General features: G+C 41.1%; 1 protein-coding gene across 2 annotated transcripts in view; it reads right to left on the bottom strand.

Annotated features, from left to right (window-relative positions):
- Positions 1–22,538, bottom strand: part of tmem132e (transmembrane protein 132E) — a 713,836-nt gene that overhangs the window by 547,508 nt on the left and 143,790 nt on the right. Inside the window, exon 2 of one of the 2 annotated variants that reach the window (XM_043718710.1) lies at positions 1,918–2,079. The exons of the other annotated variant lie outside the window; for it this stretch is intronic. Within the exon in view, the coding sequence (XP_043574645.1) occupies positions 1,918–1,933 (16 nt within the window). The 5' untranslated portion in view covers positions 1,934–2,079. The remainder of the gene's footprint in view (positions 1–1,917; positions 2,080–22,538) is intronic. 2 annotated transcript variants of the gene reach the window in all.

The raw sequence follows: 22,538 nt of genomic DNA, 5'->3' as shown, positions 1-22,538 counted from the left end.
GCAGAGGGTGGTACGTGCATGGAATGAGCTGCCAGAGGATGTGGTAGAGGCTGGTACAATTGCAACATTTAAGAGGCATTTGGATGGGTATATGAATAGAAAGGGTTTGGAGGGATATGGGCTGGGTGCTGACAGGTGGGACTCAATTGGGTTAGGATATCTGGTCGGCATGGACGGGTTGGACCAAAGGTTCTGTTTCCGTGCTGTACATCTCTATGACTCTATGACTCAAAGAGCTGCAGATGCTGGAAATCACAAACAAAAACAGAATTTGTTTGAAAAACTCAGTCGGCTGGCAGCATTTGTGGAGACAAGTCAGACTTAACGTTTCGGGTCCAGTTCTGAAGAAGAGTCACTGGACCCAAAATACTAATTCTACTTTGTTTCCACAGATGTTGACAAGCCTGAGTTTTTTCCAGCAGTTTCTGCTTTTTTTTTCTGCATAGTTTATCCTCTTCCTAGAATTCTTCTTCCTCACTGAAACATGCATTTGCCGTGAGCCATGGACTATTTTCTGGGGATATCCTATTGTGTGGCGTACACTGTGTGCCTTGAGCACGATTGATCAAATCAAAACATCAGGTATCCTTGCTAGTGTTGGCTGGGACACACAAGCAATAAAATGTGTTCTGGAAAGATTCATCCTAGTTGTCAAAAGAAGGAAGTAACTTCCAAGTTTGCATAGAATGCACTCGATGTAGGAAATGCTCACTTTGCACCATGGACCATAAAACCTTGTGTAATGCTAAGGCTGACTACACTCTGTACTTTCAATGTGGTAGTTGCAGCTAGACAGACATTCACCCATACAGCTGACGATAAAACTGAACATATATTAATAATTGTGATAATTATAAATAGACATCTTTGCCACACATGTGCCTCAAAAGGTCTTCTTTTTTCTTTCCATCTCACTATATCTCGGTGCATTGCCAGAGTCCACAGCTAGGATGGAAGAATCCAACGCTAATGAGAAGCACATTGGCCTTGGAATTATGGGTGCACGTCCCCAAAGGCTTTTGAGTCCACTTCTGAGATAAATGGATCCTCATGAAATCCCACATCAATGAACGTGGCAGACAGGGCAGAGGCAGAAGGCCCTGTCACCTCTGGAACATCCAGAAACGAGACTTGTAGGAGTCTGTATTTGATTCCTCCTCCAGTTGGGTGATGATAAGCATCACCCAGCCTTCTTGTATGGAAGGTCAAGTTTACTCATGCACTCATGTTATTGATGCTGAGGGAACCAATGAACAGTGATGGAGCAGTGCGTATGTCCAGCAGACTCAGTGCTGGATGACTCTCCATGACAGCTACCAAACTGACCACAGAGATAGCCAGATGCTCAGATGCCAAAGCCAATATGGTCCTAAAGACTGTGCTGCAGTCCTGCAACCTTTGTGTCAAATTGTTCAGTTTTTCCAGAAACATGCCTACTGCTCATCTGTCTGCTTGTACTTTTTAGTGAAATTGTTAATTGGCGACACTATGAGGACTTCGCCTACTCCAAGCTAAGCAATTGCCTGGACTGTAGCTGCCTTCTGAGTATTAGCAACATGGATTATTTCTTCCTCAGCCAGGTGTAGGGAGGTTACAGCAATATATTCACTATCATGGGGCTCTTGACTCTAATCTAGCCAAACTCAAGGTGTCATTATCAGAGCTGGTAGAGGATGCAGGAGACGGTCTTTCCAGTGCATCACCTGCAGCATACATGCTTTCTTCCTCAGAGGCAAAGGAAGAGATTTTTGTAGTTCCAGCCTCTTGACTACCAAGACCATGCTGATGCCACTCATGTCTATAGGTGACAAAAGAGAGAATGCATCATAAACAAAGGGTAATAGTTCTGGCATGTTAAGAATATATTCACAGTGGTAGTAGTGGAAAAGTTGCACAACAATATACAATACTTCTTACTTGATTGCCTGAACATGGGTATTTTGGCATCTCCACAGGACCAGTCTCAGTCCTTGAAAGTAAGGGCCAGGATCCTCCTTTCATAGGTGATAAGGAGCTAAATGTCAGGAATCCCAATATCTCGTCTCGACGTTCTCTGCCCTGTTATTGGCTTGTTTTCTCCTGGAATGAAACAAAGGTAGTCTTAAGGTTTTCTTTTGTAGAAGAGTCTAGGACCAGAGGGCATTACCTCAGATTAAGGAGTCGCATATTTAACACAGAGATGAAGAGGGATTTCTTCTCTCAGACAGTAGTGATTTAATGGAATTCTTTATTGCAGAAGGCTGTTGAAGCTGTGTGGTTAAGTACATTCAAGGCTGGGATAGACAGATTTTTAATCAGTAAGAGAATGAAGAACTAACAGGAAAATACAGGAAAGTGGAGTCGAAGCATATCAAACCATGATCTCACTGAGTGGCGAAGCAGACTCAATAGGTTGAATGGCCTTCTTCTGTTCCTATGTCTTTTGGTCCTATTAAAGATTGAGATTTAGTAAGCTTAAAATGGGTGACACAACTGTTACTGTTGTTGCATTGGGGGAAAAGATGGTGAGGTGATCAGAGTAGGTGGTGCAGGGTCTGTAGTTGCAGTGGGGGGTGGATTGGTGTAGGTGAGAAAAAAGGATTCTGCATGCAAAATTAGAGTGATAAACCATCAGCCTTGCCAGAAAATGGGTGCAGTAGTAAAGATGGACTGAGAGAGAAGTTTGTGGCACTCAGCCTTGCAGAGCGGAAAGGTATTGACCTTCTTACTACACTGCTGGGCATTTCTCTGGAACCCATTGACCACACTGACACAGCCGGTGACCTAAGACCAGGGTGGACATGTCTACTGGCATGAACTCCTCTACCAGTCCTGGGGTAAGAGAACACATTTCTTTAGTGGCGCCTCTCCATCACTACCTCTAGGTCCTTGCCTGCAAAGTGGGGTGCTACCTTCTCTTATCTGCTACGTGTGAGGCAAATGAATGAACTGTGCAGGGTAGTTCTGGACTTAGCACTTGATTAAGTGCTCATCAGCCTTTAAAATATGGTTCCAGTGCCAGAAGTCCCGCTATATCCCATCAGTGAGTTCATCTGTCAATAGCAAGTGGAAGAATAGGACGAATAGAGCCCATAGGAATGTAATCCACAGGTAATGAGGTAAGTTTGGGATGATAGTATGAGAAAACTCATGTCCTCACAGAGAGAAACCTTAGATGAAACTCACCAAAAATAGCATTGAGCTGATCTTTACTAAGATTTAGTCCGTAGTCTTGTTTTTTAAGCTGCACGCTTCTCCAGACCTAATTGGAAAGTCTTCCCCCTGTCACATCAGGGTATATCTTCCATTACGCTTTTAAAAGGTTAAAGTCTTCTCAAATCATGCTCAAATTGACTTTCAATAGTAAAGTTTCCTCTAGTGATTTTTTTGGTCTTTCACTTTTTACTGGTCTCTTCAAACAGGGAATCCATATTCACAGTGTGCCATTTGGTGATTAACTTGACCGCAGTCATGTTTCTTGCTTGACATGTCTTCTCTCACAAAACACTCTTGATGACGACCTCTGAGCGTCTCTGTGTAACAAGAACTGCAATCTCTTCTTTTGTTTCAAGCTGTTAAAGTTTGCACCTTAATAAGTTTGTAGTAAGTTTCTTTGAGGGCCCATATTCCCATGATAATCAGGTTACATGGACTTTTCTCTGGGCAGAAAAATGTGTTGCTGGAAAAGCGCAGCAGGTCAGGCAGCATCCGAGGAGCAAGAGAATCAACGTTTCGGGCATAATGAAGAAGGGCTTATGCCCGAAACATCAATTCTCTTGCTCCTTGGATGCTGCCTGACCTGCTGCGCTTTTCCAGCAACACATTTTTCAGCTCTGATCTCCAGCATCTGCAGTCCTCACTTTCTCCTTTTCTCTAGGCAGACTTAACAGGCTGTCACATTGTCAGTAGGAGAAAGTGAGGACTGCAGATGCTGGAGATCAGAGTCAAAAAATGTGGTGTTGGAAAAGTACAGCCAGTCAGGCAGCATCCAAGGAGGAGTGTCGAGGCTTTGAGCATCAGCCCTTCAACTGATGAAGAGCTTGTGCTTGAAACATCAACTCTCCTGTCCCTTGGATGCTGCCTGACCGGCTGTGCTTTTCAGCACCATACTTTTTGACTGTCACATTGCCACTCCAAATTATTCAATTATATCTTGAATTAAGAGTATACAACATAATTACCTTATAACAACCACAGGTCATAAAAACAGTACTTGGGGGGTGAGTGTTGAGGAACAGCATTACTATTTGGATATTTTCCACTTCAACCAGATTCGGATCAGTATCCTGGTGAATCATGGCTCGGACTCTATATAAGGTTTTAGATTACGAACAGGATGGCAGAGAATTCAGCTGAAGGAAGGTTTAGAAATCAAAAGAGGAAATCTGGATAACAGAACAGTGCAGTTATTTGGGTACAGACAAGCATGTGTGGTACAGGAAAGAACAGAGAGTATAACAGTAAAACTAGATTAGATTAGATTCCCTACGGTGTGGAAACAGGTCCTTCGGCCCAACAAGTCCACACCGACCCTTCGAAGAGCAACCCACCCAGACCCATTTCCCTCTGGCTAATGCAGCTAACACTACGGGCAATTTAGCATGGCCAATTCACCTGACCTGCACATCTTTGGACTATGGGAGGAAACCGTAGCATCCGGAGGAAACCCACGCAGACACGGGGAGAATGTGCAAACTCCACACAGACAGTTGCCCAAGGCTGGAGTTGAACCTGGGACCCTGGTGCAGTGAGGCAACAGTGCTAACCACTGAGCCACCGAACTACATTAGCAAATAAGGTTCACACTAATGAGTTTTCAAAACATAAAATTAGGGAACGTTTTACCGAAATGCACAAAATATATGTAATGAAATAGGTGAACTAGCACAAATAGAAATAAATGGGCTAGATCTAGTCACCACTACACATTGACCAAGGTTGAGAGATAAAGGTTCTCGGTAGAAAACCTCTCAAAAAGACAGACAGGATGGAAAAGGTTAAGGAGAAGTCTTGAGAACAAACGACAACATAAGCCCAGTACTGAGAAAGGACCTTGGCTCATAAGATCAGGACAAAGTGTTCAGAAGAATGGAGATTAAAGATAACAAGATCAGAAAAAGCTGGTGGCAGTCATTATAACCATCCTACAGTAGTTATTCAGATGGAAAGAACATTATGAAGAAATAAATGTGGCTTGTAATGAAGGTAAACAAATGTCGGAACAAGTAGGATAGATGGATAAAGAAGAATCAAAACATAAGGACAAGAAATTGGAGGAGTAATAAATAGGGCATTCATCCCGTGTAGCCTTTCCTGCCATTCTATAATTCTTTCTATTGTCTATATCAATAAAGATGGCAAAGTTGATCTGAAGGATGTGTTTATAAAATGCTTTTGTGATAATTTTCTAAAGTAGTACATTGTGGAACCAATTAGGCATACAGGCAGTTCTTCTATAACGTGACGGTTGCGTTCTTGTGCAACCTTGTGCGATAGAAAAATCACACTTTAGAAACAGTGCATAAACTGTTGGCAATGTAATCGCATTACAGCCAACACACATTCTAAAAGTTTGTGCCTTGGAAACAGTGTCCCCAACTCATCAATCGCATTACAGCAAATTTGCATTAATGAAACATGTGTTACAGCAGAACAACCTGTACTGCTATTTTATGTTGTATACTGTGCAACAAGAATAGCATGGAGAGAGGACTGGATAACTAATAGAAGACCAAGAACTGGGATAAAGGGGCATTTTCAGGATAGAAACCAATAACTAATGGACTGCCCAGCATTTAATACTGGGACAATTATTTACAATATATAATAATGACTTGGATGACGGTGGTGGATGTACTACGGCCAAGTTTGAGACTCGACAAATAAAAAGGATGACAAGTAGTGAGGATGACACAAAGAATCTGCATAGACGTGAGAAATCAAGTGAACATAGAAATTAAGTGAACGAGTAAACTTGACAGATGAATAAAATAAAGGAAAATGTGAGGTTCTGCACTTTATTTTAAAGGGAATGGATTTTTAAAATTGGGAGGTCTTACTAAAATTATTGAAGGCACTATTCGGACCACAAATGGAAAACCATGAATAGTTTGGGTCTTTTTATCATCAGGAGAGATATGTTGATATGCTAAAACGGTCCAGAGAAGGTTCAGTAGGTTGATTCCATGGTTGGAGGAATTCTCTTATGAGGATAAGTCAAATGAGTTCAGTTTATACAGACTGGAGTTTAGAAGAATGAGAGGAGGCCTTATTGAAACACAGGATTCTCAGGGGACTTGATTGGGTGAACTTGGAAATGTTTCACCTTGTGAGGGCATAATCTCAAAGTAAGGGGTCACCCATTTCAGAGAGAGATATGGAAGATTTTCTTTTCTGAGCAAACGAATAAGGAAAAAGAGTAGAATACTTGGCCCTTCAACCTGCTCCACCACTCAATAAGATCATATCTGATCTGATTTTAACCTTAATTCTACATTCCTGCAGACCTCAATAATCTTTCATCCCCTTGATAATCAAGAACATATCTAACTTTGCCTTAAAATATTTAAAGATTCTACATCAACTGCCTTTCGGGGAAGGGAATTCTAAGGGCTCACATTCCTTAGAGAAAAAATGTTTCCTCATCTGGAGTTGAACCTGGGACCCTGGTGCAGTGAGGCAACAGTGCTAACCTAAATGGGCGTCACCTTGTTATTAGATTATGACCCCCTCATTCTAGATTCTCCCACAAGAGGAAGCATCCTTTCGAAATCCATCTGGTAAAGACTCCTCAGGATCTTACGTGCTGCAATTATTCAATTATCCCTGGCTCTTAAAAACTTCACAGGGTTCATTCCTAATCTGTTTAACCTTCCTGCATAAGACAATCCATTCATTCCAGGTATTACTCTAATAAACCTTCACTGAACACCCTTCCATAAGTATGGTGACCAATATTGCAGACCAAAAATCTGTCGGTCTGAAATCCTTCCACCCTCAAAGTGAAACCACCCAAAGTCACCAGTATCCACTTCATTTTCCTTCCTTAATCCTTGTCTGTTCCTTCACTGACTCGTTTATAGTCCATTCTATGGATCCAGTGGAGTTGTCCTTGCACTTTCACAGACATGGGAGTGGTCAGCAACTACTGAAACGGTCATTTCCATCTTTGCTCCAACTTTCCCAGTCTCAGTTCTTTATCAGAAAAAATTCTCCAGGTTCTACAGTACGGTAGTCTCCCTCAAATGAATCATCACCTTCTTGATAGTCTTGGTGTACCTGTGAATGTAAACTGTAACTTGGATCGTGGTTTGGGCCTGTTCTGGCCATCCCAGTGGAAGTTCACCGCTCACCTCATTTGCAACCGGGAATTCTTGGACCACTTCATATTGTTGTCTGGATTGTGTCAGCGACACCAAAAGGAACACATTGCTAAAGCATAGCATTAAACACAGGTGAATCATCTTCTCGATTAAAGGCTTGATCACCTGCAAATGTTCCATAACAGGCAACAAACTGCTCCCAATAATCACTTCCCGACCCCTAGGTTTGGGTCTGCACTCCAGTACTTTACTAATGTTTATAGGTTTTTGTAAGGCTCGTTCTAACGACTGGATTAAGTGGTCCACCTGGGCATTATTGTTCGGGAATCTCTCCTTCAGGTCCTCCTAATTGCAGACTAGTCTCGCACCACCCTGGTCTACCTGTTCATGCCACTTGGTAACAAATCCTGAGGAGTGGCATTATACATTTGTAGTGCCTTTCAGACATATTGAGCAAATAGGGCTGGTTTCTCCTTGCAGTCAGGAGCTTGGTTCATTATCATTATTATTTCTTGAGGTTTCCAAGAGACACAAACACGAGAGTAGGTGGTTGGTTGGCTTCAGTAGCCATAGGATTCAGAATTCATAGGTGAAACATCGCACCCTGACCCCTCAAGATTTACCGAACTCTGTTTCCGGGACAGGCCTTGATTGAGGATGGTCCAGGCTGCTCATTCCCACGATGTCAGCTATGAACCCAGTGACAGGTACCTGACCCTTCATCTTCAGAGTAAGGGGGGGGAGGGTTTAGAATCCGTGGTTAAAAGGGGACTATCAGGAGATGTTTGGGCTCAGTGGGTATCCTAGGATAAAATCTCCATTCCTCATCCCTATCACACCCCTTCCTGTCATAGTGTCGGTGTGCCAGACATAGGATCGGGATCACGAATAGAACTTAGATTCTTTTTACAGCGCTATTGCTTTAACTCTTTTTAGCTTGCTCAGCCTTAGTGTCCTTACACTATTTCTCCTGTTCCCTTCATCATCTCCAATCTACCCATTCACACTCAGCTTTTAACATCTCCCAGCTTTTGGGAGTTCCATCTGCTGTACATACTTATCCCCTTATCACATGCAATATTCCACCAACTAGCCAGCAAGGTATCTTTCCATTTACTATCAGCTTTATCCTTCCATTCTTTATTTAATCATTTGCACTTTTTCTCATAATTTTTCTTTCAAATTAGGTTTACCGCCTCTTCACAAGAGGTCACATCCCAAATCCGTAGTTTCCTGATCTACACAGAGGGTACAGAATCAAGACTTAAATGTCATATACATAATATAATAAAGTGTTTAAATAATAAATTTATAGTTATTAGTAACATTTCTAACACTTTCACTTTAAATTTTCTAAATTTTTGAAATAAGTTGATTAACTATTGTTCAGTCCTAAAATTTTCAGTGTACCCACTGCGGAGAAAGTGAGGACTGCAGATGCTGGAGACCAGAGTTGAAAAGTGCAGTGCTGGAAATGCGCAACAGGCCAAGCAGCATCCGAGGAGGAGAATCGACGTTTCGGGCATAATGCCCGCAACGTTGATTCTCCTGCTCCTCAGATGCTGCCTGGCCTGCTGCACTTTTCCAGCACCACACTTTTCAACAATGTACCCACTGCATCTGATATTTTGCATGCTGATCTGTTTGTTCATGCCCAATGTTGCAATTTTCCCAAGAGTGGCCTTTCTTTTGCAACTTTTGTTTTAATTCTTCAAATTTTCCTTTTTGACCTGTCATTTTGAATTTGAACATCCAAGAGAATTCATGCCTCCATACTATCCAAAAACAGCTGTGTATTCAAGATTTACATTAAAAACTCCAACATTTAGATTTTTCATACACTGAAGTAAACTTATAAAACAAAATCAAAATGGCTACAGCACAGAAGGTTATAAAACCTGTTGTTTCAGAGACAGTTCTTTGCATGAGGAAAACAGCAAATCTCACTCTCTGTTAATGTTTTTTTCTCTCGCTCTTACACTCTTCCCCCATATTGATTATACTTCTATGGCCAATTGCATGTACAATGCTCAATTTGTTTTAAGGGACGGTGAGGTGAACATTAAACATTACAGCCATTCTTCAAATTAACTACGAAGCAATGACACAGATCACTGACAATATATAACGGTATTTCAAAAAACTTGCCAATTAATTCTGATTTTGTAATTCAGGACTAATACAAAATGTTTAGAATGTATTGAATAATATAACCATATTGTTTAATTAGGAGATGGAAACTGAACAAGTGGCTGAGACATTTTACTGTTAATTAATAAGAACAAACAGATATTAATGTCACAAAAAAAATTCAAATCTGCTTAGGGCTAAATACAGAAAATTGTATCAGGATTGTCCTGTTGTGTGCTCACTCACTCCAACATTTAGTCTGCATTAAAATAACTCATTCACTCAGCTATTAATTTACACATTTTCTCCAAAATATGTTACAGAATTCAAAATTAATCTGAAACACTTCTGCAATACTTCCTATGGATCACTAACACAAGTCTAGTTAGTCAATTAAACTACCTAACATCTCGAATGAAACTGGGCAGTGCCACCGCACAAAGCATTGTTATAACAATTAGAAATCCATTTTATCCCACATCCACAATTTCCTTTTCCACTGCCTTCAAAGAAAAACTAAAAGCAATTTAAAGCATTTTGAACTGCTGTAGGTCTGATTTACATTACTGGCACTCCAATTTAACCCTCATTAATTTCACGGATTTTAAAAGGCACCAAACCCAGAAATACAAATCAATATGGTCAAGCCCACATAGGAAGTGAATACTTTCATTTCTGTGAGCACAAACCTACCAATTAATAACCTTAGAGATAATAGACTTATCATGCCTGTTTTTACATTCAAAAAACAGGACAAACTCAAAACTGAATAAAATGTCATTTACAGCACAGATTTTATCTCCAATTAGTAAATATTATATTTGCTTGTGGATTTAATTCAAAGAGTCAAGAAGTAATCACTCTCCCTAACTATGTATACTGGCTGAAATGCCTCCATCTTAGTTCCACAGCAGCAGACTATATTTTCTTTCCAGAGAAGGAAGAGTTTATTTTTGTTAAGAATAGCCTGGAGAGCTTTTTATTATGCTAGCAAGGGCAGGTGTCCCCATATCTGGAATTAAAGATTAGCTTACCCATTAAAAAGTATTTGGAAATTCACTCTGGTGAGAAAATGAAATTCCAAACATGATAAATTCCAATTCCAAGAGATCATTTTTACCAATCTGTATGACCTAATTTTTTATAAATCAACATTTCCTGGCAGATTTTGCTTTACATAGTACTGATAGTTCCTCAAAAGGACATTACATTAACTATGCATGATCCACATTGATACAGGCACAGACTACATTTTCAAATCACCATGGATTTCCAAAATGTGGACTTAAATCAAAACATTTCCGGATCTCGAATTCCAGGGGACAAAAAAACAAATTATACAAGACCACGTGTAACCACCAATAAAAAAAGTACATTCAAAACACAATACAAAGAGTTAACACTTAGTTCAGTAAATGCAACACCAAATGCTGGTCTCTCTCTCTCTTTCCTTTGTTTTTTAAAATTTTCTCAAAATTTCTGTCAATTGTTTTATGCAAACTCAATCAAATGTGCCATCAGGTGGAAACAGCTTCTCAATTCTTTGTGTCCATTTCACCTATTCGTTGACAAAGTTATTGTTTTGGAATCAGGCTTGTAATGGACATACATGAATGTTAAAGGTGTTCCCTTCTGAGGGTACGCCTCATGTGAGATGTCTTTCTCCCCATTCTTTCAACAGCAGTGTCTGTCTCTCTCTCACACTCTCTCACACACACACAATTGTGCAATCATTCAAACTGGACATCCTTTAATTTGTATATTACAATTTACCAGAAGTCCCAATTCAAACAAAGAATTTACCAAAATGTCTAATTTTTCTAAGGAGCCTCTAATCCCTAGAAACCATTTTCCTGATCAGGTATTCTCTCACACATAGTCTGAAAGGGAGTGCCCTTTCCAACTACAGAGGAAACTCAATTATCTGAATACCAATTATCCAAAAATCAGATTATCCAAAGGAGATCTCGAGGTCCCAATAGAAACATTACATCAAAGACATGTTTCCAGCAGTGATTGCATCTTTTGTTTACAGTGATTAAACAGGCACCGTCTCCAAATGACTGACCTCCCGCCCTCTCTCCACATTTTCCCTGGAGTTCTACAGAGGGGAGTATGCTAACCCACCCCCCCCCCCCCCCCCCCTCCCCGGCTTCCCAGGAATAATCTCTCCAACATTGTCCTGTGCAGGGCAAACATGGAACCTGTCAAGAATTTGAAGTAAAACGTTGTGTGTGTGTGTGCAATTTGGAGACTTACCCCACAAAGGCAGCAGTAGCAGCAGTCTTGTTGTTGGTGTCCGGAGAGGAGGCAGGGGTGGACGGGCGGGGGCTTTGAGCTGGGGGATGGGGTTGGACTGGGTTGAGGGTTGGGGGCAGAGTTGGACTGGGTTGGGGGGTGGGGGAACGGGGCAATCTCCTGAATGGGGAGCAGATTTTGAAACTCCGAGCCCCAGAGGAAAGGCATTTAATCGATTTTACGAGTAATCGATTATCCGAACGAAATAGTACCCACCCACTGTATAGAGCAACATCGCTTATCCGAACTCAATTATCCGAAAATCGGATTATCCCAACAGAATCTGAAGGTCCCATGAAACGGTTACAACAAAGAAGTGTGTTCAACAATGGTGCGACAATTGAGTCTTTTGTTTACAGTATAGTGTAAATGAGGGTTACCTGCACTGAAGATGTGCAAACATTGCATCAAAGAGGTGTTAATGACACTGGTGCAACAATCTGTCAGTCAGTCAATTGTAGCAGGGTTAAAATAATTTTAACTGACCGTGTCTTTAGTTTCACTGAGGAATACCTGCACTGAAGATGTGCAAAAGAGGTCATAGTATTGAAAGAATGTTAAATAAAAATGACTGACATGCTGAAGGATTTAAAATGCATGACAAAATCAGTGGTCTTAGATTACCTATAGTATGGAAACAGGCTCTTCAGCCCAACAAGTCCACACTGACCCCCCGAAGAGCAACCCATCCAGACCCACTCCATATTTAGGTAAAAACAAGGACTGCAGATGCTGGAAACCAGAGTCTAGATTAGAGTGGTGCTGGAAAAGCACAGCAGGTCAGGCAGCATCCGAGTAAAACTTTCTCCTCACCCCCCTCTCATTTATCTCCCCACTCTGCAGGCACCCTGCCTCTACTCCTGATGAGGGGCTTTTGCCTGAAACGTTGATTTTCCTGCTCCTTGGATGCTGCCTGACCTGCTGTGCTTTTCCAGCACCACTCTAATCTCCACACCATATTTACGCCTGACTAACACACCCAACACTATGGGCAATTCAGCACAGCCAATTCACCTAACCTGCACATCTGTGGATTGTAGGAGGAAAGCAGAGCACCTGGAGGAAATCCACGCAGACACGGGGAGAATATGCAAACTCCACACAGACAGTTGCCCACGGCGGGACTTGAACCCACGTCCCTAGCACTGTGAGGCAGCAGTGCTAACCACTGAGCCACCCCAAAGTGGTGTCTTCATTCCCTCTATGACTTTGTTCTGAGTTCATATAACTGATCAGGTTTGTTGGACGTACTTACCAGGTCTGTGAAGAGAAAGTGGACCTCAGCGACAATTGGACAGAAAAGTGAGATTTTACAGCATCTGGATCGTTGTAAAAAGGCATCAAAGATTGCACAGGAGTACAACATTGGAATAGCGACAATGTCCGACTTGAGGAAAGTAAGACCGGCGATTGAGAAATTCATCAGCCAAAGTGACACTTCAAATGCATTAAAAAAGAATCTCCATGAAGCCAGCAAAGAATAAGCAACTTGACTAAGCTGTATTTTTATGGTTTTCACAGCAACGTGAAAAGGGGATTCCGTACCTGGCCTGATGATACTAGAAAAAGCTGCCAGTTTCCATGAACGACTCCAAGCTGGTGAGTCTGACCACAGTGTACCATTGGGTTGGTTACAGCACTTCAAACATCGTCATGGCATTCGGCAATTCAGCGTTCGTGGACAGCAGAAGTTTGTAGATGACAGCACCATGGAAGGCTACAGACAGAAACTGCAATCCATCATTCATGTAGCTGAACCTCAAGTATGAACCTGAACAATTGTGTAATGCTGATGAAAATGGATTGTTTTGGCATGCACTGCCGAACTGAATACTCACATCCACCGTGGAAAATAAAGTGCAAGGATCACACCATGATTTTTCCTTGTGTCAACGCCACCGACACTCATAAATTACTGCTTACCTGCATCGGACGATATGCTAATCCATGTTGCTTCAAGAACTGTGACAAGAACTTGTTTCCCGTGAAGTACAAAGCACAAAATAAGGCATGGATGACATATCCACTTTTTCTCATCCTGGTTTCATTAAGGTTTTGTACCTGCTGTCAGATTACATTTGGCGAGTGCTGGACTCTAGCATCGTGCCCTTCTGCTTGTTGACAACATGGAGTCACACTCTGTGAAAGGCAGCCAGTTAGAATCAACAGACGGAGCTATCATGTGTTTGTGTCTACCATCAAACACCACTTCAAGGTTAGAGCCACTTGATCAGGAAATCATCGCAATGATGAAAACATATTATTGCCTTAATACGTTGCATGCCATCCTGGATGAAGACAATGCAGAGAAAGGAATGCAGGTAATTATGAAGGCTTTCATAGTCAAGGTCGCTTTGTATATGATTGCTTAATTTTGGGATCACATCAAACCATCGACAATTGCAGAGTGTTGGTACAATGGCTTGCCTGTTGGGAGTCGTGCCAGTGAAGAGGACACCTGGCCAGTTCAAAGGTTAACCAATGACATCACTGAAAACTGCAGACAGCTGGGATTAGGAGACTTTGCAGAGGCTGAGATCGATGCTTGGGGTGAACTGAGATAAGGTCATTGGAACAGAGACAGAGACATTCAGCGATCATCAGATAGTCAACGTAGTCACAGAGGAACGGCGAGAAAGTACAGACGCCGTGGGTGGTAAGGAAAATCTGATACCGAAATCACCTCCAGTTGCCGTTAATGAAGCTATTGACAGTTTTCAACTTTTCATGGAGTGGTACGAAACACAAGACGAAGTCGATGATATTAAGTTGATGAATCTTTGCCAAATGTTATCGTTCACGAAAAGAAGAGGCAGCAGCACCTCAAGCAACAGTGGCTGGATATTTTCTTTGAAAATAATAACCAACCTCCACCTCAATGAACTTTATTTACTGTACAGGTGCACAAAAAGTGATTTGATTTGTAAAATGTCAGGAATTTTTAAGCGATATCCAGTGTTTGTATAAATTTTAGCGATTGAATGAAATAAAAACTCATAGTATGCTTTTTAATGCAATTATGTGCAGTACGGCTTCCTTTGTTTAAGGTCAAATCAATAATCTGAAGAATCAATTATCTGAATGAAATACTGCCCACCCATCGACTTCGGATAATCGAGGTTCCTGTAGAGAGACTGTACTATTGTACCTTATAACTCCTTACTATACTACATACTATAAATTTCAACCGGCCATATCAATACTACAGAGTGAGAAATTTACCAAGCCTGCCCTCCTTTTGCTATTATCTCATTATTTCAATTGGCCATATGCGAGGGAGGCAGCTCTCTAAGCCAAATCTGTCAGATAATGGCAACCGACTTCCCTGACTGGGATGCCCAGTCCGACTCTATCTCAGCAACAATACAGAATAGCCAATGTGACCCCACAATAACCTAAAGCAACCTCACAAATAAAAAAAACCTTCTTACCTTCTCATCCTGGTACAAGTAGTTCGTTTGATCTCTTCAAGGTACCAGTTTCACTGGGCGAGGGGCAGATAATCTGTCCGAACACAAGAAGTGGTCTGAGGTAAAATATCTCAGTGCACCCTACCAATCTGTTATGCTCAATTCAAACTCTCGGTCACTGATTCAGCCCAGAGAAATGTTCCCTTTGTTGGGATCCAAGTCACAGCACCTAAAATGTTGAGTCAAAAAGTCTCGGAACATACAAAAGTTTTAATTTCAACACTGTTTCAGTTAAGCTAGCGAGAGATTGGAGAACAATCACCAGAGTAGCAATCAAGCTATCTTTGGAGGACTATTAACAGATCTCTGATCTCTAGCGTAAAAGCAGTATATTTTATAGTCTTCATGTTCATAACTAATTTAATCTTTCTCATTCCCACATGATTTAATGTTATTACCTCTAGCAGAGGTATCAGAAGTAAACAGTTTCTATGCATAAAGGTGAAAATGGCCACCAGTTCAACTGGGAAAATGCATCCATCCTAGGACAGGCCAAACAAGGACAAGCACAGAAATTCCTGGAAGCCTCGTGTTCAAACCAGAACTCCATTAATAAACACATAGATTTGGACTCCGTTTACCAACCTCTCATAAACAGAACCAGAAATGGTATCACCTACCACAACAAATCAAGACACATAAATAGCAAGTAGGACAGCTTAACCACAGGCTCATTGATAATGTTACCTAGCGTGGTGACAAAACATCTGAAAACAAACCCACCAGCTCAGTGAGCAAACTGACAACCTGATTAACTAGCACACACGCAAGCTTTTCCCTCCGTGTCAGCAAATGCAATCTTTTGAAATCTAGGTGCATTAAATTTACTCCTTGGAATGATACATTACACGTGTAATCACCTCAAAATGTAAATTAAAGTTTATTATCACAAGTAGTTTGCTGTTTTACAATTTTGTAACAAAGGTGGGACTGTTGAAACCAATGCTTTGCTTAACTAGAGACAAATTCAGATAGATTCGCTTATGAAAAAGACATGGTCATCAGCAGGCTTAACATAACTGTGAGTCTTGTTCATTCCCTGCTTACAATAAATCCTGGACTATTTCGATAAATAAAGAGGAATAAAAAGCCCATCAAAGATCGTTGCAGGCAAGACTATAATGGATAACACAGAAATGCATATTGTTTGGATGTAAAGTGCTCATTTTCATAGTGGAGTCTATTCCCAAGCCTTTCCGTGCAATGGATGAACAATCCCTGATCTCTCTACTTGCATTTGCCAATTATGTGCAAAAATTGCATATTGGGCAAAGACATTTGAAGGTAGCACCACAAACAGCAAAACTCTGCAGACAATCAATCAGTTAATTGATTCAGGGATGATTCTTATGCATAATAAAATCAAAGAATTCAGAATTTCAAATGATCATAATAAAAGCACAATATAATAATGCTTAACATTTGAAGTGTACTCTTTAAAGTTCACCATATCTTACTGAGCACTTACATAAATGGAAGGAAGAATTTTCTTTAACAACCAATGCAAGGGTGACTGCATTTGCAGTGAACATAATATGTTTTGACAGCAACTGAACTAAATGTGCTCGTCAAAGGATTCTGTTAGTCAATTAATTGTTGAAAACGACAAGCTGTTCTACAGAACATTACATAAAATAATGAAACTACAACATTTCTTTTCAGTTTCTTATCAAATAATGGAAAGGACAAATGAGTGACATACAACTAAACATTACTTCAATCCAATACCATGCTGTGATTACAGAACTAAAATGTAGCAATACTGCAAAGAATGCCTTTTTCAATAAATGATGGGTCAAAATACAGCAGTCAACATAAACTGATATGTTACAGGGAGTCCTGAGACAGTTCTATGTACAGTGAATTGCTTACTTCAAGTCAGGAGAGGATGGGCAAGTAGCAAAATTTATTCAGTAGATGATCAATAACCTTAATTTGTTTTATTTTGTGAAAGCAATGAAGGGCAAAAAAAAGTGAAAGAAAAAATTGCGAAGGAATTCAAACAGAAAATAAAAATTTTCATATAGTGGGACAGATCAGCCTTTAAAGTAATTGATTTAAGTTCACCTACCACGTATAGACAGGCACATAAAGACAGACAAGACAGGGTACTAAAGAAGGTGTTTGGTATGCTTGCCTTTTTTGGTCAGTGCATGGAGTATGGGAGTTGGGAGGTCATGTTGTGGCTGTACAGGACATTAATTGGACCACTTTTGGAATACTGCATTCAATTCTGGTCTCCCTGCTGTGGAAGGAATGTTGTTGGGCTTGAGGGTGTTCGGAGGATATTGGCAGGGATGTTGCTGGGACAGGAGGATTGAGCTACGGGGAGGGGCTGAGTAGGCTGGGACTTTTTTCCTTGAACCAGCGGATGCTGAGGGATGATCTTATAGAGGTTTATAAAATTATAAAGATAGGGTGAATAGCCAAGGTCCTTTTCCAGTGTAGCGGAGTCCAAAACTAGAGGGCATAGGTTTAAGGTGAGAGGAGAAAGATTTAAAATGGACCGGGGGGGGGACAACTTTTTCATGCAAAGGGAAACGGAATGGCGTGGGTGGAGTCAGTGCCAGAGCGGGTGGTGGAGGCTGGTACTATTGCAACACTTGAATGACATCTGAATGGGTATGTGAATGGAAGGTGTTTGGAGGGATATGGGCTGGGTGCTGGTAGGTGGGATAAGCTTAATTTGGGATATCTGGTCAGCGTGGACAAGTTGAACCAAAGGGTCTGTTTCAACAAAGGTGCTTTACAACTCTACGACTCTGTGACATGGATATTATGGATGAAAAAAGAAGAGATGATCAAGGAATCACATAGGAATCAATGATATAATTCATAGGATTTGGCGTGTTTTCTTTCCCTTCTTTTCAAGTTGTTTTATTCCTTTCCTGCTGGCACAAATTGTTTGCATACAAGTGCTCTCTTTCATACATTGGTTCAAAATTTGTCTTTTGTTCTTCTGTAAAGGGAATTTACAGAGACAAGTGGAAAACAGTTACTGAAGGCTTTCTAGTACCTCCATATAAGATACAGAGAAGGACATTATTGATGTTTTCCCTTTGCGGGCTGGATGGTTTTCTCTTGCACTGGCCCCACACAAGCTATGGTCACCTGTCCAGGAGCCAATTAAAATGTTGTCAAGTAATTGTCCCTCAGTTTAAAACTTATTGGTTGCATAGTGTCTGCGTTTGAGCTCATTGTTCCAGGAAATATGTAACGTTGTATACGATTTGCAATGTGCACCAATAAACACAATTTTTAACAATACAGCTTTTTCTTTGCAAGATCTCCTTAGTTTAAAGCTGTATCTTCCTTTTTTTTCAATTTAGGACACGGTACATAAATAAAGGAAATGAAAAGATCTGGCCTTTACATAACTAAGTGTTAAATAGCAGGATGAGACTCTTACTAGTGAGAGGCATGAGGCCTAATTGCAGGCATTGGCATGCATTATCAATTCATTATTGTTAACTTTGCCCCATTTATATGTTGTTTTTTAAAATATATATACTTTCCCCTTCCTGTCAAACCTCATGTCAAACCTGGTTAATTCCTGATATGAGAGTCAGAGTGGTTACCTGGTGACTCTAGCACACCACTTGCTCCTCTGAGCCTCCATTTTGGACACCAGTACCCAACATCTGAGACTGCCTTCCATGGGAGTGATGGCCATGTACAGATGCTGGCTTGGATACTTGTCAGCTTCACCCCACACTCATACCACATCTCTGAGCCACTGAAAGTATTGCTCTGTATTCCATGCTGCACTTTGAAGTGTGCTGGCCTTTTAATTGCAATGGTGGTAAGGTGGCTCAGTGGCTAGCACTGCTGCCTCACAGCACCAGGGACCTGAGTTTGATTCCAATCTCGGGTGAGGCATTCAAGTATTAAAAAAAACACTTCTACAATGAAAAGAGCAGTGACCAATTCTTCCAGCTCTGCTTTTCTTTGGTTTGATTTTTTTTAGTAGTAGTGTGAAGGCAGGCTGCTGGACCCAAAGGAGAAGTTCCTGGATGGCGCTCTCTGACTTCTCTCCTGTAAGACCATGTGTTTGATTTTACAGTTTGTGCCAAGGAGTGTTTATGGGGATTGTTGCAAGTATTTGGAACAGCATCATTAAGTTGGGATGATCTATTGGGTTTTCAGAGAAGTTAAGTTATTCAGTATTCTGTTTTCTATTGTTTGTATTTCATTCAGTAATCTTGTAAATAAATTCTGTTTTGTTTAAAACTAAGTGTTTGACCAGAAATATTTCTCCTGGAATATCCACTGTACACCTGATTAAAACAATTAGCAAAGTTAGGGTTTGGTCGACCTTCCTGAAATGTTTTTCAGGGTCTGACCTGGTCCATAACACTAGCTAAAAGTTAGCTCCGAGAACAAATAGTCACATGTGTTGATTAACCAACAGTTTTATATCCTTCCGATTTATCAAAAGCTATGCTTAAGAGGGAAATCAGGAGGGCAAAAAGGGGACATGAGATAACTTTGGCAAATAGAGTTAATGAGAATCCAGAGTTTTAACAAATGCATTAACATTTAATTAACATTAATATTTAACAAATACAAAAGGGTAACTAGAGAGAATAGGGCCCCTCAAAGACCAGCAAGGCAGCCTTTGTGTGAAGCTGCAGGAGATGGGGAGATACTAAATGAATATTTTGCATCAGTGTTTACTGTGGAAAAGTATATGGAAGATATAGAATGTAGGGACATAGATGGTGACATCTTCAAAAATTTCTATATTACAGAGGAGGAAGTGCTGGATGTCCTGAAATGCACAAAAGTGGATAAATCTCCATGACCTGATCAAGTGTACCCTAGAACTCTGGGGAAGCTAGGGAAGTGATTTCTGGGTCTTTTGCTGAGATATTTGCATCATCAATAATCACGGGGGAGATGCCAGAAGACTGGAGGTTGGGTAACATGTTGCCACTATTTAAGAAAGGTGATAAGGACAAGTCAGGGAACTATTGAAGTGAGCCTGACATCAGTGGTCGACAAGTTGTTGGAGGGAATCCTGACGGGCAGGATGTACATGTATTTGGAAAGGCAAGGACTGATTAGGGATAGTCAACATGGCTTTTTGCTAGGGAAATCATGTCTCACAAACTTAATTGAGTTTTTTGAAGAAGGAACAAAGAGGATTGATGAGGGCTGAGATGTATTTGGAAAGGCAAGGACTGATTAGGGATAGTCAACATGGCTTTTGCTAGGGAAATCATGTCTCACAAACTTAATTGAGTTTTTTGAAGAAGGAACAAAGAGGATTGATGAGGGCTGAGCGGTAGATGTGATCTATATGGACTTCAGTAAGGCATTCAACAAGATTCCCCATGGGTTAACAAGGTTAGATCTCATGGAATACAGGGAGAACTAGCCATTTGGATACAGAACTGGCTCAAAGGTAGAAGACAGAGGGTGGTGGTGAAGGGTTGTTTTTCAGATTGGAGGCCTGTCTGGTCTCCTTCCAATCGGAAGGTTGTTGTGAAACTTGAAAGGGTTCACAAAAGATTTATAAGGGTTGGAGGATTTGAGCTATAGGGAGAGGTTGAATAGGATAGAGCTGTACTCCCTGGAGCATTGGAGAATGAAGGGTGACCTTATAGAGGTTTATAAAATCATGAGGAGCATGGAAAGGGTAAATAGACAAGGCCTTTTCCTTGGAGTGGGGGAGTCCAGAACTAGAGGACATAGGCTTAGGATGAGAGGGGAAAGCTACAAAAGAGACCTAAGAGGCAACTGTTTCATGCAGAGGGTTGTGCTTGTGTGGAATGGGCTGCCAGAGAAAGTGGTGGAGGCCAGTACAATTGCAATATTTAAAAGGCATCTGGATGTATATATGTATAGGAAGGGTTTGGAGGGATATGGGCCAGGTGCTGGCAGGTGGGACTAGATTGGGTTGGGATATCTGAATGGCATGGACGAGTTGGACCGAAGGGTCTGTTTCCGTGCTGTACATCTCTATGACTATGATCAGCAAACAGGGCTCTGCTATCTATACACAAACAGGATAACGACTTCAGATGAGAACAAATGTTAGGCACTGTGCAAAGTGGATTCTGGTTAATCCAAGATGGAGGACGGGAAAAATTTATGGCTGTAAGAGCTGCTCCTTTTTTTGAGGTATTTTAGGTGTTGGAAGTGATTTCCTCGAATTCCAGGAGCAGCAATTACTGTTTTATATGCTGTAGCATTGTTTTGGAACTTTGGAAAAAAAAGTCAAAACAGCAGCACTTTCAAAGGGAGAAGAGCAGACGAAGGAAGCACATAGTGAGGACAGTGCAGGAGAGAGAGAGAAAACCTGCATAGTTACTGCCTTTGCTGTTTGAATTCGTGTATCGCTGGACATCAGAGTGCATATGGGAAAATTAAAAAACAGTGAAATTCACAACTAATCTTGGAGGAACTGTTGGACCAAGTTCACAGCACAGAATCATATAAGTTAATTGTTGTTTTAAGTCTGTCCAAGAGAAAGACTGCAGTAGTGGGTACAGTGGATTCGTTCTTGATTATATGTTTTTGGAGAAAAGTCTTTTGATTAAACTTAAAATATAAGCCATAGCTATTAATGTAACCTGTGGCAGTGTTTGTAGAGGAATAAGACGGTGTTATTTTCTGGGTCTGTAGACTGTGAAGGAGCAAAAATGGCCTTTACAGTGATATGTACTTCTTCTTGTCAGATGTGGGAGTTTAAAGAGAGTTTAAGGGTGACTGCGGATTATATCTGCCATAAATGCTGTTGGATGCGAATCTTATCAGATCGAGTGGATTGGTTGGAGAGACAAATAGAAGCGATGAGAAATTTGCAAAAGCAACAGTATGTGATGGATGGCAGTTATAGAAAGGGGGGAAGTCGCAGATACAGTCACATAGATGGGTTAACTCCAGGAAGGGTAAGAGAGGTAGGCAACTAGAGCAGGAGTCTTTTGTGGATATACCCATTTCAAACAGGTATGCTGTTTTGGAAAATGTAGGGGGTGATGGATTCTCAGGGGAACGCAGCACAAACAGCCAAGTTTCTGGTATTGAGACTGGCTCTAGTGCAATGAGGGGTACGTCAACTTCCAAGAGATCAACTGTGTTAGGGGATTCTGTTGTCCGAGGTACAGATAGACGTTTCTGTGGCCAGCAGAGAAAAAGCAGAATGGTGTGTTGCTTCCCTGGTGCCAGGATCAAGGATGTCTCAGAGAGGGTGCAGAATGTTCTCACGGGGGAGAGCGGCCAGCAGGAGGTCATTGTCCACATTGGAACCAACGACATTGGAAGGGAAAAGGTTGAGACTCTGAAGGGAAATTACAGAGAGTTAGGCAGAAATTTAAAAAGGAGATCCTCAAGG

The sequence above is a fragment of the Chiloscyllium plagiosum genome, chromosome 28, assembly GCF_004010195.1.
Source record: "Chiloscyllium plagiosum isolate BGI_BamShark_2017 chromosome 28, ASM401019v2, whole genome shotgun sequence".
NCBI lineage: Eukaryota > Metazoa > Chordata > Chondrichthyes > Orectolobiformes > Hemiscylliidae > Chiloscyllium > Chiloscyllium plagiosum.
The sequence above is the reverse complement of the archived record's forward strand: the minus strand, read 5'-3'. Positions and strand labels throughout refer to the sequence as shown.